The sequence below is a fragment of the Gracilinanus agilis genome, chromosome 3, assembly GCF_016433145.1.
Source record: "Gracilinanus agilis isolate LMUSP501 chromosome 3, AgileGrace, whole genome shotgun sequence".
In the NCBI taxonomy this organism is placed as follows: domain Eukaryota; kingdom Metazoa; phylum Chordata; class Mammalia; order Didelphimorphia; family Didelphidae; genus Gracilinanus; species Gracilinanus agilis.
Genome location: NC_058132.1, coordinates 281,525,953 through 281,544,264, shown reverse-complemented (window position 1 = coordinate 281,544,264; position 18,312 = coordinate 281,525,953). Strand labels below are relative to the sequence as shown.

Sequence of the window (18,312 nt, the reverse complement as noted above, 5' to 3'; positions counted from 1 at the left end):
TGGAAAAATATTTTTGTTTCATATGAAGCAGTTAGTTTGCTTTCAAATATGGGATTGTTTGCCTGATTTTATTTTTCTTCCAAAGGCAGGCACTTGTCTTATTTACAACTGTGCCAAGTCAAAATGAAAATATCTGGAGAGGCACAGGTTCAAATCCTGCCTTTGATGCTTAAAACTTGCATGATCTTAGGCAAGCCACTCAGCCTCTCAGGGCTTCACATTTTTCATCTGTAAATTTGAACTAGATGGCCTCTAAGGTGCCTTACAGCTTTATATTCCTGTCATATGCTACCATAGACATTTCTTCTATAGAGTTTCATTTCTCCTTAATGTCATGCTCTCCCACTTGTTACTTTATCATCGCTCTTCCTCCACTCCATTGAGCTGTTCAAGGAGTAAATCTCTGGGGACCTCACCTGAGAGCATGTGTGTTTGTGTCTGCATTTCTTTTTTCCCTCTCATTCATCTCTCTACATATTTCTATATGTCTTTGTCACATGTGACTTTCTCCATATGCTAATTTTTGTACTTACGTAGATATAGACATTGAGTTGAAGACTGAAGAGACCTTAGAGGTCATCTAGTCAAACCTCTTTCTTTTAGGCTCAGAATAGCTATTCGAGGTTGGGAAGTAGAAGGGAATCTGATTGTCAGTACATCTACTGCATTGTGATTCCCAAAGTGGGCACCACCGCCCCCTGGTGGGTGCTGCAGCGATCCAGGGAGAGCAGTGATGGCCACAGATGCATTTATCTTTCCTATTAATTGCTATTAAAATTTAAAAAAAAATTAATTTCCAGGGAGCTAAGTAATATTTTTTTCTGGAAAGGGGGCAGTAGGCCAAAAAAGTTTGGGAACTACTAATCTACTGTTTTGCAGGATCCCTGAGTTGATAAAGCCAGTTAGGGCTTACCTTAATTTGTGATTAAAATAGAAAAAAACTAGGCAACTGCTACTCAAAATTAATTACTTAGGGAAAAAGAAGACAAACATACCCATAGTAGAGAATATCTTCAAAGAGTGTTGATCCAAATGAACTTACTATAAGTATTTCTGATCTCTCTTCCATTTACCGGGGTACTTATTTGAATGTGAACCTGGAATATAATATCTGTAGGAATACACTTATTCTAACCCAGTAGTTTGGAGATGAACAGACTGATTCTCATTACAAAACTGCTTTAAAGTATGCTTTCATTTAACTGTTCACTTTAAGGACAGGAATTTATAATTAACTTATTACTTTATTTTTAAATAAAGTTTTATTTCATCTCTCTGTAAATTTAGTTTTTTCTAATTATTCCTTTTACATTTGATATTCATAGTATTCTAATGATCAGATAATTTGTTTTAACTTATTTCAAGTTAACTTGCCTATCTTTTTATTTCAAAGGGACATCAAAAGCAAAAATGTGTTGTTGAAAAACAATCTCACAGCTTGTATTGCTGACTTTGGTTTGGCATTAAAGTTTGAGGCAGGGAAGTCTGCAGGTGATACCCATGGACAGGTAAGAAGAATGACAAAATATAATATAAAATAATTACATAAGTTGGCTGTCCATTGTTTCTGACATAATAAGATGCCTTGGAAGCTATGTGCCTTTTTTCCCCGAAAGTTGTCATTTTTATTAGTCTTTTAAAATAAGATGGATCTATATAAAATATCATGAACTGAGCTTTCTCAAGCCATACCCTTTTTTTTTTTAATACTGTGGTATAGAGTTGGGGTCCTTGAATGGTTTAAGCATATCCTCTCAGATAGATATAAATGAATATATACTGTATTTAACACTCAACAAAGATCCTTTGCAACCTATCTTTTATTTTTTAAAAAGATCCCAAAATTCTTTCTTGCTACGTCAGCAGTTTTCTTGCCACATCTCAAATATATTATGAAGCAGTAATCATCAAAAGGACTCGGTCCTAGTTAATTATTCAATAATCATTAAGTGCCAACTGTATGCCAGGCACTGTGTTAAGTACTGATCAAGACACAAACAGGTTGATTAGCAGAACAAATTACTTACACAATGTACAAAAGCAAGTGAACACAGTAGCCTGGTGTTTGATAAATATAAAGATCCCATACTGTTGGCATTATTTATCAAGGTCTGCATTCTTCTTTAAAGAGATCAGAGTGAAAAAAAGGACCCATATTTGGTGGCAAAGAATTGATAGCAGGAAATGTCCATCAGTTGGAGAATGACTGAACAAATATATGAATGTGATGAAGTATTTTTGTGTTGTAAGAAATGATGAGGGGGATAGTTTCAGAGATATGAAGTATGAAGTGAATGTAGAACGAAGTGAGAAGAATCAGAACAATTTACCGAATAATAGCAGTATTGTAAGGATAAACAACATTGAATGACCAAAGAACTCTCATCAACACAATGAGTAACTACAATTCCAGAGGACTTATGATGAAACAGGATACCCATCATGTGATAAAGAGGTTGATTCAGACTGCAGATTGAGACTTTTTTTTTAAACCTAAAATAGGAATTTGTTTTTCTTGACTATATATTTGTAACAGGGGGTTTGTTTTTCTTGCTTTCTCAGTGGCAGAGGAAGAAAGGCAGTTAGGAGGGACAGAAGGCAAATCTTCATATTTAAACAATTTTTAAAGAAAAAAGACAGACTGGGAAGAGTTAAATCTACTCTTGATCTCTTCCTTCTCTTTTACTTTCTCCCCCTACTAAATGAAATGAGAATGTTATGCTTTATAATTTGGGCTTTGGTTTAATGGATCTTTTGGATAGTGAATTAGATAGCTAAAAATATTTCCTTTTATTGGACTTGTTCATACTGGTAAGTACATTATTTGCATATTGCAGCTGCTTTGATGTCTTTGGAAAATAGTCCTATTTCTCCCTGATTTGCAGATGAAGAACATGTTATAGGAATTTTTAAGTTAAGGCATTTGATTTCTCTCAATTCCATACTGGACAGTATGCCTTTTCTCCATGTCAGAATAAGAAAAACACCAATAGATTGAGAGCCAGGCCTAGAGACGGGAGGTCCTAGGTTCAAATCTGGCCCCAGACACTTCCCAGCTGTGTGATCCTGGACAAGTCACTTGACCCCCATTGCCTACCCTTACCGCTCTTCTGCTTTGGAGGCAATACATAGTATTGACTCCAAGACGGAAGGTAAGGGTTTAAAAAAAAAAACAAAAAAACACCAATAGTTTACATTTATATTATATTTCATCCCTTATAAAGTATTTTACCCTGAAAAAGGAAAAAAATATAAAAGACATTGTTGTTTTTATTGTCTTTTGTTTTTGTATCAGATTTATTTCCATCTATATAATTTTTACTCTTATTTTGCTTATGACAAGTATTAAAAATTTTTTTAAACCTAAAAAAAATGAAACTCACCATAGCTCACTTATACCAATTGACACATCATCTCTTTCTGACAGTATACCCAGCAATCTTTACCAATAGTTGCTTACCTCTCTTCAGTGAAAGGAAGGAGGGATATTTTCTTAATTTTCGTCTGGCTTTTGGCTTTTTTCATTATAACTTAGTGCATGTATTATCATCCCCATTTTGAAGTTGAGAAAACTGAGACTAAAATGTTAAATGCTTGCCCATAGTTTCATAGAAGATTAAATAATTGTGCTGAGATTTAAACCTAGGCCCTTCTTGACTTTAAATCCAATATTCTTTCACCTTATCCCATCAGAAATTCAGTGAATGGGAATTAACATAGTTTTAGGGGGTTTTGACCAATTAGTTAATCTGCTAAAAATGAAACTACCTTATGTGTTTCTTGATCCATTTGAAATTTTAGCTTTTTGCCTATGAAAGTCCCAGAACATTAATTAACAAATGCTATTTGTCTTCATCATCATTTCCAGGTTGGTACCCGAAGGTATATGGCTCCAGAAGTTTTAGAGGGTGCTATAAACTTTCAAAGGGATGCATTTTTGAGAATAGATATGTATGCCATGGGATTAGTACTGTGGGAACTTGCCTCCCGCTGCACTGCTGCAGATGGTAAGCAAAAGTTTTGTCTTTTTTTAAGAAGGCAGTATAAAATATGTGGAACAACTAACTAAATTTAAATATAACATTCACTTTATTTCCACTTACCAATTTTTAAATTGCTTCTCTTCAGAATTTTCGCTTCTTATGGAAAAAGACTGTTTGACTTTTTTTTTTGCATCTCTAATGCCTAGTATACAATAGGTGCTTAATAAATGCTTTATAATGTTTGTTGACCTTATTCTTGAAGCTATGATATAAGTATTTAAATTTGAAAGTCATTACATGGTCCAGGGAGCTTTGACCCAAAGGCACTGGTTTGTAAGGCATTTCCTTTGCCATTGTTCTTGTCAGATGTAGGGTGGCAGGAGAGACATATTAACTTCTTCATTTGGATCCTCTGGGAGGTTAATCAATCAGCAAGTATTTATTAAGCACCAATTTTGTGCCAAACATTGTGTTAGGACCTGAGGACACAAATACAAAGAATGAAATGATCCCTATTTTCAATTTGCTTAAATTCTAATTGAGGAAGACAAAGAATATATGGGTGCGTAGTGGTGGTGGGACATGTATGGTTATGTTTATGTGCATTCGTACATGTACTTTATTTATATATGTGTATGTATCATAAATAGAAAGAGTTTTTGGAGAGGGGAACCCGAGTCTCCCTATTTTGTCCAAATTAGAAGTGACTGCTCAATGGACTTGATTCTACTGCTGACTGCTACAGAAGCTGTGATCTGCTCTATTTGCTACCTGGGCTCATTCAGCCCCTTCTTACACATCCTGATGGCCTCCTGCTCCTGGGGACTTCACATAATGACCCTCCTCGTGCTGGACAGAGTGTGGACACCCAGTTGACTCTGCCTTTCGTGGTTTAGCTCCTCAGCTCAAAATGGTCTAAAAACCTCAGCCTTCCTCAGGAGCAGTGATTATAGGCATATACCACCGTGCTTGAATCATAAATATAAACACAGATACATATATTTGCACATACATTTTATATGCGTGTAATATGAGAGGAAGGAGAAGTCAAATATATGATAGTTTGGGAGGAAGGGGGGCCTCATTGTTAGGAGATCAGGAATGCAGATTTCCTGCAGAAGATGATGCTTGAGGTTCCTAAGTTAGGAATTCCATGTATGGGTGATAACCAGTTCAAAAGTAGAGAGACAAGAGATGAAAACTGAGGAACAGAAAGAAAGCAAGTTTGACTGGATTTCATGTGGGGTCCTATTGTTTATATTAGCAGTGGGATATGTGCTAGAGATTCTTCACTATCTTGGGGGCGCATAATTCTCTTGGTATCCCCAGGGTAATAACAGAGTACTTATAAAGTCCTTTCTCTGAACTAGACATCTCTCTTTTTTTCTAAGTACACTTAGTTAAGATGAGCATATATTGGATCTCTGTTATGCTGCATTCATTACACATATTCAGATAGTGGAAAAATCACATAAATCTTAAGCTTACAAATGAGTGTAGAAACAAGAGCCTCCTCAGACCTAAGTGGAAAGAGAAATGTCAGTATTGATCAAAGAGTCCAGACCAGAAGTTGTATTGTTCATTTTACTCTTTGTATCATTTGAAACACTTTTTAAAACCAATTTTTGCATACTTCCATTTTCCTGGTATTTCAGCAGTTTAAAAATATGCAGCTTTAAATGTGTTACTCTGGTGCCTTCTCAAGGAGTGGAAATGATTGGGTGTTCTTGAAGGCCATACCAGGAGAACACAAATGCTGGCAGGCTCTGCCATACTGGAAGGATTTCCTATACAGCCCTGATAAACAATCTGAGGCTGCCTTCTGAAGACCAGCTTAAAGACTCTTGGAGAGGCAAATGCCCAGGATATTGGCTTCCTAGTGATTAAGCTTCTTTTTGAATGTGACAAGCCATGAAACAAAGAAAAATGAAATCACTCTCATTCTGCTTTTGCAGTGACGATGTTAGAGCAATTAGAAAGGGGACAGAGGGCTTTGAAAATCACTAGTTTTTTTGCACCATCAACATACTTTAATTTACACTCATATTAATATAAGATCCTCATTTACTGATTAACAAGTGAATGTATTGCTGGAGAAGCTGAAACATCATTCTTGACATTATATAAGAGAATGCAAGAGAAAGAAGGAAGTTGTAGTTAAATGAAAGGATGACTTGTAGGTCTCCTTAGAAAGCAAAGACAGGCGTTGATGGAATGAATTTTATAAAACACATGAAAGATATTTTTTCACATTTTGTCAATACATATCAGTACTAATAAAAATAATTGCCACTTATGCATAAAGTAAGTTTTTGAGTACTTTTATAAAACCAACAAAATCAAATCACATGAAGATTATTATTTGCTAATATCAGGGTAAATGTAGAAAAAGTGGGGATGAAAAATATGGGCAGGTATGGTTCAAGAGAAAGAAACAGGAGGTCAGAAGACTCATAGATCATACCAAATTCTCATTTAAAAGGAATTGGTAAGCACTAGAAATGGCAAACAACAAATAATCACACAAATATTGGAATTGATTACATTGAAACAGACAGGAAAAGACATATTTTGGATCCCTATATCAACTTTCTGTGCACAGTGAGACCATTATCTGATAAAAGCTAAGATGAGAACTTATAAGTAAGGAAAAATAAAGAATAGTAAGCAAAAAAATGACATACAATTGGGAAAATTTAACATTGACACCAACTACAATAATTTATCCAGGTTAGACCAATCTAAATTACTTCTACAATAAGCAAACCAAAAGAACCCAGAATGTGCTTTAGCAGACATTTGATTTACTTAATATGGTGCATTGAGTGTTCAGGGAGAACTAACACCTCTGTTATAAGAGCTTGCTGAGCCCTTTTCAGGGTTGCTCATCCATCTTTGGTGCCCACCTGTCACTCAACTGTCACTCTAGTAAAAAATGTCTCAGCAGATGGGCTAAACTAGATTGATGGTGACTGATAGGCCTCTTACTTATCAGTGACAGTGAAGCAAGGGATGTCTATCCCAACCATTGGAAGACTTCTCTTGTCTAAATGGGTAGATGAGGACAGTTTTTTCCAGTGGCCATGAAAGTGGCTGAAGCAGTGTGGAGTGCTTAGAGTGTAGTTTGACATTGGAGACTGTAAGGTCATCCAGTTCATCCCAGGCTGGACTTCAGTGACTAGAAAAGAGAATGAGGCTGATGACTTTGGACAACTCTACTTCATTTAAATCCAACTCACTTGAAGGTCAAGATATCACCTTCTTAATGTCATTGGTCCTCTTCGAAAACAAAGGACAAAAAAACTACTTATTTATCAAAGGGAGAGATGACTCCCAGAGGTGACACTGGATTAGAATATTACTTTGCCTGTAAAATCTCATGAAGAAAGATGATTGTGAACAAGCAATCGAGGATAAGACCAGCGTAAGAAAGCTCGCTAAAACGTTCAACTAATTAAAGTAATCCCAAGAGAATTGAAGGATAAAAATGTAATGAGGATTGCAAATAGAAGAAAAATGGAGATTTGCAAAAACTATTATAATAAACCCTTTTCTCCTTCAGGTTTAGTAGAAGCACCATACTTAGACCCTAATTTCAGCTTCTGGTTATTACAGAAGTAGGAATGGCATTAAAGAGAACCAAAAAGGGAAGAACCACTGTATTGGATCAAGGTGATAGACTTCTGAGGGCATTGAGGGACCAATTTACAGGCTATGTAAAGGAGAAGACAATACCAAGAACATGAAAAAAAATTCTTAGACCATATTTATGTACGTGTGTGTAGATATCCATCTGTGAAAAAAAGTGACTGAGTATAACTCCCAGGCTGTGTATCTACTCTCCCATCTCTGTAAGGTCTTTGTGAGTCATCGACACATGAAATAAGGGTAGTCTTAATGAGGAATTAATAAGGACACATTGTTGTTCAGGCATTCAGTTGTGTCTGTCTCTTCATGACCCCCATAGATGTTGGGCCCTTCCTTCTGTCCTCTACATCTTCCAGAGTCTGTCCAAGCCTGTGTCCCTTGCTTCCATGACACTGTCCATTTCATCTTCCATTGTCCCTTGTTCCTTTGACTTCAATCTTTCCCAGATTGGATCTTTTGCAGTGAGTCCTCCTGTCTTCTCATGTGACCAGTTGGTTTTTATACTTCACCTTCAATACGTTTCCTTCCAATAAGTTTGAATTCATTTCTTTTGAGTATTGACTGATTTGAAGCCTTCTTGGATTTTTCTTATACTTCACATAGCACTTCATTTGCAGTGATCAAATGCCTTTAATTGCATAGTGCATTTTGTAATTTAGTTATTCCTGTCCTCTGTTAAAACTCTATCCCAGTGCCTTCTCACAGTGTAGAGGTGACCATGGATTCTACAAAGGCAAATTGGTAGTCCTCCCAAGGTAGAAACTAGGGGCCTGATGATGGCTTGATGTAGTTGCAGGTCTGAAGTATAAACTATGTTGGATCTTCTACTGGATACAAAGCGCTAAGAGACCCTGCAGGGACAGTGTCTCAACCTATACTTTCTGTCTCTCCCAGCACAGAATATACCTAATAGGTGCCTAATGTATATATATGATAGATGCTGCAGTCTGTTTAACTGATTTTGCCATCCTGGTGATAGTGGCCTAGTTGTTTGCCCACTTCTCATATAATTATCTGTCACTGAATGAGTTCCTTATAACAGTTAAAAGGATGATACAGAATGTGTTAAAAGTTTGTACCATTTTCTTATGGAAGTCAGCATGACTTAAAATAACATTATTTTTTAAAATTGCAGGTCCCGTGGATGAGTACATGTTGCCATTTGAAGAGGAAATTGGCCAGCATCCATCCCTTGAAGATATGCAGGAAGTTGTCGTGCATAAAAAAAAGAGACCTATTTTAAGGGAGTGTTGGCAGAAACATGCTGTAAGTTTCTAAAGTGAAATTGACTTGAAATTTCAATAAAATCCTTTTTCTTAAGACTTGTGTTTGTGGCCACAAACTTCTGGAAAAAGGCTATTTTGTAAAGGCGATTTCCATACTATACCAGCAGTGAGGGAATCCTGGCAACCATGTGGTCAGAACGGACCTTTAGAAACTCTAATAGTTTAATACTATGATGCCGTGATCTTGTTCGTGTTGTTTCTTTCTTGAATGATTTTTATACAGTGTTGCTCTTGGGAGGTCACCTACCAATCCTTCCATCCCCCTGCAAGGAGACTAAAATTAGTTTTGACCCTGGGATTGGATATAGGGTTAACTGGTTGGCCATCTCTGGTTTTTTTTTTTGTGTCCAGCCATAGCGAGGAGCCTCATTTCCCCAGCTCTGGATGAGCGAAGGGAGTTATTTTACTCTCTCCTGGCCCCCTCCCAGGTCAGCTTTGGCTGTTCCTGATAATTTGGTTCAATAGATGGAGCAAATATTTAGTGGCTTGTCTGTAGTACAGACTCAATATGGTGCACCATTGGACAAGTCAAATCTTAGATTCTTTTGAGATTAGAAAAAATGATTTTGAATGTTTCTTTTTTCTTTTTTTAAGGGAATGGCAATGCTCTGTGAAACAATAGAAGAATGTTGGGATCACGATGCAGAAGCCAGGTTATCAGCTGGTTGTGTAGGAGAAAGGATTATTCAAATGCAAAGACTAACAAATATTATCACAACAGAGGACATTGTGACTGTGGTCACTATGGTGACAAACGTTGACTTTCCTCCCAAAGAATCCAGTCTATGATAATTACATTGGTTGTTCACACTGAGAAACAGGACTCGGAACTTGGAGCTGCTAAGCTAATGAGACTGCTTACGGTTTCAGATGTTTTCTGTGTGAGACCGAGTGGTGAGTCTTTTGGGAATGGTGGGAAGGCAGCCCGCTTTTAAAATGTGGATCCAGAAGACCTCCTGCATTCCCCACATGGACTTGAAGGACGACATATGACCAGGAGAAGAGGCAAACTCTTATCAATCAAAGAACTTTTCAGATGTAAAGGAAGAATGTGGCCCTCTACGGATCATATGGACCTGTCTAATCAAGCATTTAAAAACTGACATCAAATTTCTTAATGTCTGTCAGAAGACACTAATTCCTTAAATGAACTACTGCTATTTTTTTTAAATCAAAAACTTTTCATTTCAGATTTTAAAAAGGGTAACTTGTTTTTATTGCATTTGCTGTTGTGTTTATATCAATGACTATTGTAATGCCAATATGACACAGCTTGTGAATGTTTAGTGTGCTGCTGTTCTGTGTACATAAACAGTCATCAAAGTGGGATACAGTAAAGAGGCTTCCAAGCATTACTTTAACCTCCCTCAACAAGGTATACCTCAGTTCCACGGTTGCTAAATTATGATTGAAAACACTAACAAAATTTGAATAATAAATCAATCCATGTTTTGTAAAGACGTATTACAAATTCACTGTGTTATTTAAAAAAACAAAAACAAAGGGTAAGCTACGCTTTGTGCCAACAGGAAGTGGCCATTCCTAAAGCAGTGTTGTAAGCCTTTTCTTGTGCTAGCTCATGTTTAAAAAAAAAAAAAAGTGCTGTTTTTTTAAATGAAAACCTTAATATCGTTTTCTTGCCCTCCCGTCCCCTTCTCCTTGTTTTTAGTTTAAAGCTTCATCTTACCTCCAGTTCCCAAAATAATAACATATACTTATTTTACTTAAATACTATTTAGGTTTGCTGTGTCTGAGGAATATTTGAAAATGTAAAGCATGATTTTTTAAAAGTGTTTTTTAAGTGAGCTGTGACACTGGAAAGCTCTTAGTTTTCTTATTAATTTTTTTAAATAGACTTTTTCCTATTTATGTATGTACAGTCTTAGTGTATTTTCTTTCATCCAGCAGTATGCAGTGCATTCTGTATCACTGTTTCAAGGATCACCTCAGGAAGCTTCATTACCCAGAATTCCTCACTCTCTGCTTTGAGACTTTATAACTAGGTACACTTGCTTGGTGCCATCTTGTCAGAGTAATATTTGATGTCTGTGATGTGTAAAAGATTATCTAGAATAAGTTATACATTTTAGACACAGATTTCAGATATTAACTGCTAAAAAATCAGGGATAACAAGTTAAGCTTATAACTTCAAATATGCAATGAATTTAGAGGTAACCAATGTTGATGTAGGCAGCACGGCCTAGCAAAAAATAATGATAATATTCAAATTATTTTCACAACTAATTGCAAGATTAATTTAGAATAATCCATGGCTTATTCTTGCTAAACAAACAAAAAAATCAGGACTGATACTAAATAGGTGCCAAAGTACTTTTCATAGGAAAATGATTGGGTCCTCCTTCAGCTTATACAGGCCAAATTCAAATATAATGGTTTCTAAAATCTCTAGATGACTGACCAGTGCTAGCCAGTATTTATTATGCGATATAATTTTATCAGGCCTTTTGAAAATCATGCATTAATTTTATAAAGGAGTTGTTTTTTTTTTTTTTTTTTTAATGTCACTATCAGGAGCTCACTGTGAATGTGTTCTATTCAGATGGTTAAGACCACACAGTACAGTTCATTTTACATATGACATGCACTTAATCTCTGGGAACAATAACAAATTAATTATTTATGAGACTTCGGTCAACATACTCTAAGCAGGGAGGGGAAGAAGGGTAATAGCAATGTTGTTTGTATTTAACATCCCATCCAGAACCATTCTGTTTGCTGTTTGTCCCTCTTATCGTTTGGGTCTCATCCTAGCCATAAAATCCCCATTTCAATGTGGAATGCATCTGCTTTATGTGTTTTAGCAAAGCAAACTGCTTGGGCTCCCTCCTGATTTCTTGATTTGAATTTTGTTTTGCTTCCACCTTCTGACACAAATCAAGAAGAGAACCCGTGGAGGAAATTTGAATACATGATGGAATTTTTTCCACCTTTTAAAGATTTATTTCTACCTGTTTTCACTGTTTAGCCCTCTTTTTCACACACACACACACACACACACACACACACACACACACACACACACACACACACACACACACACACACCACCAAGGGGTATTATGAATGTTTTGGCTTATGTGAGCACTAGAGGTAAATTTTATAAAACTCATTAGCAAAAATGATGTTTTTCTCTTCATGGTAGAAAAGAAATGAACCCTGTTTTTAGAACTCCTGGATATTGTACTTAACTGTAGTTAGCCAATTTTATGACTTGTATCCTTTTGAAAACTATGTTGGTAGTAAAATACTTTTATAACTAGTGAAGTAAGAATGCTTCAGTGACCTGTCCTGATTCCTAGTCATGTCAAGACTTTGTTTTGCAGGGCATTTTGTATTTGGTTTACAGTCAGTGCAGAAGTGGGCAAAGCCAACAGAAGGGAAGTCTGAGCTTGGCCTAGGAATATGGAAAAAAAAGGAAGACGGAAGAGAAGGAAAATCCTGACCTTTGTTGTGGGGCTCTTTGGTGGCCCTGATAACTCTTTTTTTCCTCATGTATATGGTGCTCCTCATGGCTCATCTTGTATTTTGCCTTTCTGATACCAAGTCAGACGCGCTGCTCTAACTTATACTCTTTACCTTGCCCAGATCTACGAAAGAGGATTCATTGCTGGATGACCAACTGCCATAGGACTGATGGATTAACCAGTGGGTTTGGCTTTACTGGAAGTCTATGCCCTGCACAGCTCTTGTATGTATTTAGATGCTAGGAAGTTTTTAGCATGTGAAGTGTGATTACTATTTGAACGTTTATTACAAGTACCTTATGAATTCCAGAACAGAGACTGTGCCTCATAATTGTTGATCCCTTGAATTTGCACTATCCTTTATGGTGACATTTAAAAAAAAAAATAACCAACCAACCAATCAGGAAAGAAATGGACTATCTTGCAAACTTTTGGAGAATTCAGAAACAAAATTCATTGTGCATGTAAGTTTTAAAAAGTCATTCCCCCTGACCCTTCGACAAAATGACTTCCAAATTTATCCCAAAATATCAGCGGGGAAAATAGACCTTGACCAGGTTCATTAGAATAAATTAAGAAAAATGTTTCACCATTTTTTTCCACTTCCTCTTTCCTTGTTTAAATCTTTTTAGCCAATTTCTTTTTAGGAACATTTGGTATAATATGCATAAAATTATTTACTGATTTACGGGCAAAATGATACAAGTAGCATCCTTGATTGAACATCATTTACCTCAGATATCCAACCAGCAGTACGTTTTTTATGCAGTCTCGATCCATACACTATTTGTTACCTCTCAAAATATTGGTAAGCAATTATTTGAGCTTTACTCTCTGTATTTCTTGTCAGTGTTTTGGGCACAGGTTGTTGTACTACTGTCAAACTTGTACTTGCTATTTTTTCTGCAAGTATATAACAAAAAAATACAAAAAAAAAAAAAAAGCCCCACAAACCCCACCCTGGATAAAAGTGATTGTTAAATATTGTAAAAATGAAAATGTATGCTATCCCCGCTCCACTTCCCCAAAGATAAATAAAAAATAAATGACTACTGTATGATTTGCATATGCAGTTTTTTTTCCCCCTTTGGCTATATGTGCTTCTTAGAAGCTATTTAGACTTACTGATAAGCTCTTGTCATTATATTTTATAGAGATGTTTGGACATTTAGATTTTATAGAGGCAGGTGGCGTTAGGGGTGGGGAGAGAATAACTTATTACCCTTCTCCTCATGTCTTCCCTGCACACTCTTTCCCCAACAAGCAGCATTTTTAGTTGAGGGGGTTATTTTTCTCCTTGGGGAGAAATCAAGAGTCTGTCGGGGGTCAAGTGGCCTTTCTTTAGTGCAGATGTTGGAAATGGCGCTTAGGGAGTATGTCTATCAGAATGGTAACAGGAGTACGCTGGTCAGTAGAAACGCACAAAGCCCGACTAAGATGATTCGTGTGCTGGCTCCATCGCTCTTAAGCTGGTGTTTACTCTTTAAACGTTGGGGCACGAATTCTAGGATGGTCTGCGGTTTGTGTAGCAGTTCCCGGGATCGCAGATTTAGAGGCGGCCGGCGGAGGCATTGAAGTCAACATCCCCGCTGCCCAGAGGGCGCCTTGATTCTGCCCCCTCTGGAACCCCTCAGGATCAAGTCAGAAGAAAACTATAGGAAGTTGGAGCCAAAGGCGAGACTCTTAGCCACCCGGCGCCTTGGGAGCTTGCGGAGCAGCCAAGCATCAGTCCGTACCCTTTCCACGAGTGACTGCCAACCGCTAAGCGTGCTGGGCACCACTTCACAGATGCCGGAAGAGGAAAGAGGACGGAACAAGAAGGATTATACGTAACTCCCGTTTGGGCCTTTCTCTGTTGACCCCTTTGCCTAATCTTGTCCTATAAACACTCAGCACTGGGAGGCCTTGTGGTGAGAAGGGGCGGGGGCTGGGAGCCTGGGGGACCGCCGCCTCCCACCCGAGATACTCGGTACAGGCCGCCGAGATGATTCTCCGCGAGTTTCTGTACAGACGGAAAGGAGGTCGGGAGCTGGTGGTGTTCTTTCATTCCTTTTTTCCTTCTCCTTCAGGTGCCTGGAGGCTGTAGCCCTCAACAGGACCCAAAATGTGTTCATTTACTCTTTGAAAACAAAACCAAATCTTCAGTGGTAGACGAAAAAACTGCCTTGCGAAAGACCCTCTGCCCACGAGGTGTTTCTGTCAAAAGTATACAAATAGAGGCAGTTGGGTGGCTCGGTGGTAGAGCCAGGCCAAGAGACAGGAGGTCCTGGATTCAAATCCAGCCCCAGATACTTCCTCAGGGCTTAAAAAAAAATTATACAAATTTTAGGTCACTTTGTTCACAGACTCTCTTTGATCATTAGTATCAAATGAGGCACAAATGGGGCCACCCATGCTTGGCAAAGGCATTTGCTGTGGTCACAGACCGATTCTTGTGGGTGTTCCCTATAGATCATGAGGACCAGGGTGGGGTGGCATCCTCCTAGTTGCACGGAGCCTCAGAAGACGGAGAGCAGCGGCTAACCAAGGAAAACCGGGTGAAGGAAGAACAAGGAACGCCTGAAGGCGGCGCTCTGAGACGCTCGGACGAGTCCATTGTACTTCTGCACAGGCTTTGCCAGCAGGCTCTCCGGGGATAGACGTAAGCCAGGACCAAGAAAGCCGGGCCTGACCTGGGGAAGCCCACTCCAGACTCCTCCCCGAGGAGGCGGAGCAGGCCCTGCCACCGCCGCAGACCGGAAACTACCAAAGGAGTGCGGGCTGGTCTCAGGTGAGAGCCAGGCTCAAGTCCTGGAGAGGGCCTGCAAGTGTCCCTCGCAGCCCGAGACGGGCCTTGGGGCCTGGCCACACAGGCTGCTCTTCTCTCTGGTTTTTCATAAAGGAACTACAGGTTTGGGGTTAATGCCGAGTCTAATATCCGCAGTGACACTGGGACTGTCCCATTCATTCTTGAAGGCCATGCCGACACTTTGCTCTAGAGGTGCTGAGAGGGGGAGAAGCGCGTGGAGCGGCCTACGCTGGGCGAGACCGTGCCGTGCCCTCTCCGAGGCTCCCCCGCCTCCACAAGCTCTAGGAAGAATTCTAGTGATGAAGAGTTAGTGCTCTTGGCTCTGCTTCCCTTCTGGATGTAGAGATAAGGCCACACAGGCAACCTTCTCGGGAGCCGCCTTCCTTCTCCTTCCCGTGGGGGGAAGGGAGGGGGGGAGGGGGAAGGGGGGTGCTGGAAAGCAGCGGGTCAGTTTAATTCCTGAGAGAGGCTTCGAGATGGTGCCACGATTTAATAGCCACACTGAAACCAATGACTTTGGTAGCTTACCTTTAATTCTTTTTAGTCTTGAAAAGAAAACTTCTACTTTGTTATGAATTATCATACCTTATCTTACAGGAAAAAAAAGAGAAAGCTGATCCTATGTTATGCCAATAAAGATTTTAAATCTATAGAACACAAGTGAAGATAGCCCTTTAAAGCAAATTATCGTAATTGAATTTTTTTTTAACCCTTACCTTCCATCTTAGGATCAATACTATGTATTGGTTCTAAGGCAGAGGAGTGGTAAGGCCCAGGCGATGGGGGGGGGAGGGGGGGTGAGTGACTTGCCCAGGGTCACACAGGTAGGAAGTGTCTGAGTCCAGATTTGAACCTGGGACTTTAGACCTGATCCACTGAGCCACCTCTGTGTCCTTCATACTTGTTTTTTGAGAGTAACAAAAGAGTATATCTGATGATTGTTGGGTATATTATAAAACTCAAAAGTGATTAAAAAAAAACAAGACAAAAAACCTTTCACTTTCCTTCTTCTAATTATACTGTTGTAGAAGGCAGAAGAGCAGTAAGGGATAGGCAATTGGGGAGGGAAGGGGCCTTAAAATGACTTGCCCAGTCAGAGTTGAAAACAGATTTTTAATGGGCCCTAATAGTACCTTTTGGAGCAGTATGGATAGAGAATGTCTTATATATATATACACTAGGAGAGATCAGAACGAATATTCTACTTCTGATTTATTATCTTATTATCTGTGGGCAGGTTATTTTAATTTCAGTCAATGCTAACACTCATTCATATTGTATATTAAAGCATTATTTTCAAAACTATTAAACCTTCAAACCAAACTCAAATTCTGGTAATCACTGAAGCAGGATGTAGATAGTTCTGTATTTCAGAAAACTGTCCTGACATTATGAGGGTAGTATTTGAGTGAAGTATTTGAAAAAAGCACAACGCACAGTACCAGGCACTTAGTAGCCATTACAAAAACGCTTATTTCCTTTTCTCCTTCCTATTTAAAGATAATGAATAGCTCCTAAGGAAGTCATCTATCCTCCATTTGAAGTTTTTTAAAAAATGTATAGTTCTGTGTGTGATGTAACACAAAAGGAACTGAAGAGAATACTATTTTCTCCTCAGACTTATGAGAACCTCTGTGGAAAAAAGAAGATATGCACTGGCACTGGCATCTGCAAAGAACTCCTCTTGTGGTTAAAGGTTTCAGTTTCTCCTTACAAATACATTAGAAAACCAAGACAGTAAGACTTGATAAGATGATTAAATTTTATTCTTTTCTAAAAACCTGTTTCTTGAATGCACAAAGAAGCACCAAGCCAAACAGAATTATAAACGCTGAATAGAAATATAACAAAAATCATTTGTAGCGAACATCAAAATGCAAAGTTGTTTCAACAGTTTAGAAAGTTAAATGCACAAAGATGACCTATAAACTTGTCTTACATGTTTAAGGAACAACTTATGTTTCTATAATCTTAAATTTTAAGGAGGGGCTTGCCAACACATCTTAGAGAAAATGCTGTCTCATACAAGAAATTTTATAATTCATAGTGTAAACTTATACAACCCTGGTCAAATTCACAACCAGCTCAGTGAAGAGGCTGCCCACTGCCTAACATCTGTAGGGCAGTTTGGGTACTTTTGTAGAGCATCCATAATTTGATTATTGTCCAAAAGCAATTTTACCAGTTGGAATTCTCTCTGTGTATTTACTGACGTTCTCTCCACTGCTTTTACTAATTCTAGTTGCTGTAAGTGTTCAAATGCCTAAAGGGAGAGAAAAATATTTCAAATTAAACAAACAAACACCCCCCCCCCCAATATCAAAGTTGATCTTCAAACTACTGATATTTTCTGCTTGATACCCCGACCTGGGAATATTTCTATGATGAAAGCAGCTACTTGCTAGCTGGTACTGGTTTGTATCTGTATGACAGAAATCTCACTTTCTTACCTCTTATCATATAGGAAAGGATTACTAACGAGCCATTAACATCCACTAAATCATATTTGCTGAAGCTCAGTGATACTGAAATGTTTTGCCTTTGACTACAAAATAACGTCAAAGGGATTTCAAGCATTGGTGAAGAGTTTGTATTTGGGGGTGGGTGGGTAGAATAAGGGGTTTTGGGAAGGAAGCAGAGACCAGTAGTCTACCAGGCCTGTTCTATTGTTCCTGAGGATAAGAATACTTTCATTGATTGAAGGATTAGAAAGGGATGCCTCTTCAGCTCCTCCAGACAAGCTGAGAGAGAAATTTAGAAACTTGGCCCCAACCCCAGAGAAGGTCATACCAAGGTAGCCACACCTCCTCTTCCCCTCCCCTTAACCAATTTTAATCTTCTTCCTCGAGAATCCCAAATTATTCTGTACAAAAAAGTTTCAGATTTATTTCCCATACTCTGCTATCCTAGAGCTTGTCCTTATGTTTTGTAGTTTGCTTGTTTAGAATCAATCTTAGGTAAGCATTTATTAAGCAGCTACTATACATAAGCACCCTGAAACATTCTGGAGATACAAAACCAAAATTAAACAGTCTCTGACCTCAAGGAGTTTAAAAAGTATTGTGGGAGGCAATATGTATACATAAAAGTTTACATAAAATACATACAACTTTTCTTTAGGA

The 18,312-nt window shown here is 38.3% G+C and overlaps 2 protein-coding genes across 2 annotated transcripts in view; one reads left to right on the top strand and one right to left on the bottom strand.

Annotated features, from left to right (window-relative positions):
* ACVR2A (activin A receptor type 2A) overlaps positions 1–10,790 on the top strand; it is a 44,063-nt gene extending 33,273 nt beyond the window's left edge. The window contains exons 7-10 of the mRNA XM_044669889.1: positions 1,394–1,508; positions 3,869–4,007; positions 8,767–8,897; positions 9,512–10,790. Coding sequence (XP_044525824.1) covers positions 1,394–1,508; positions 3,869–4,007; positions 8,767–8,897; positions 9,512–9,706 — 580 coding nt within the window. The 3' untranslated portion in view covers positions 9,707–10,790. The remainder of the gene's footprint in view (positions 1–1,393; positions 1,509–3,868; positions 4,008–8,766; positions 8,898–9,511) is intronic.
* Positions 10,791–16,938: 6,148 nt separating this feature from the next.
* Positions 16,939–18,312, bottom strand: part of ORC4 (origin recognition complex subunit 4) — a 116,332-nt gene continuing 114,958 nt past the window's right edge. The window contains exon 14 of the mRNA XM_044669888.1: positions 16,939–17,453. Within this exon, the coding sequence (XP_044525823.1) occupies positions 17,265–17,453 (189 nt within the window). The 3' untranslated portion in view covers positions 16,939–17,264. The remainder of the gene's footprint in view (positions 17,454–18,312) is intronic.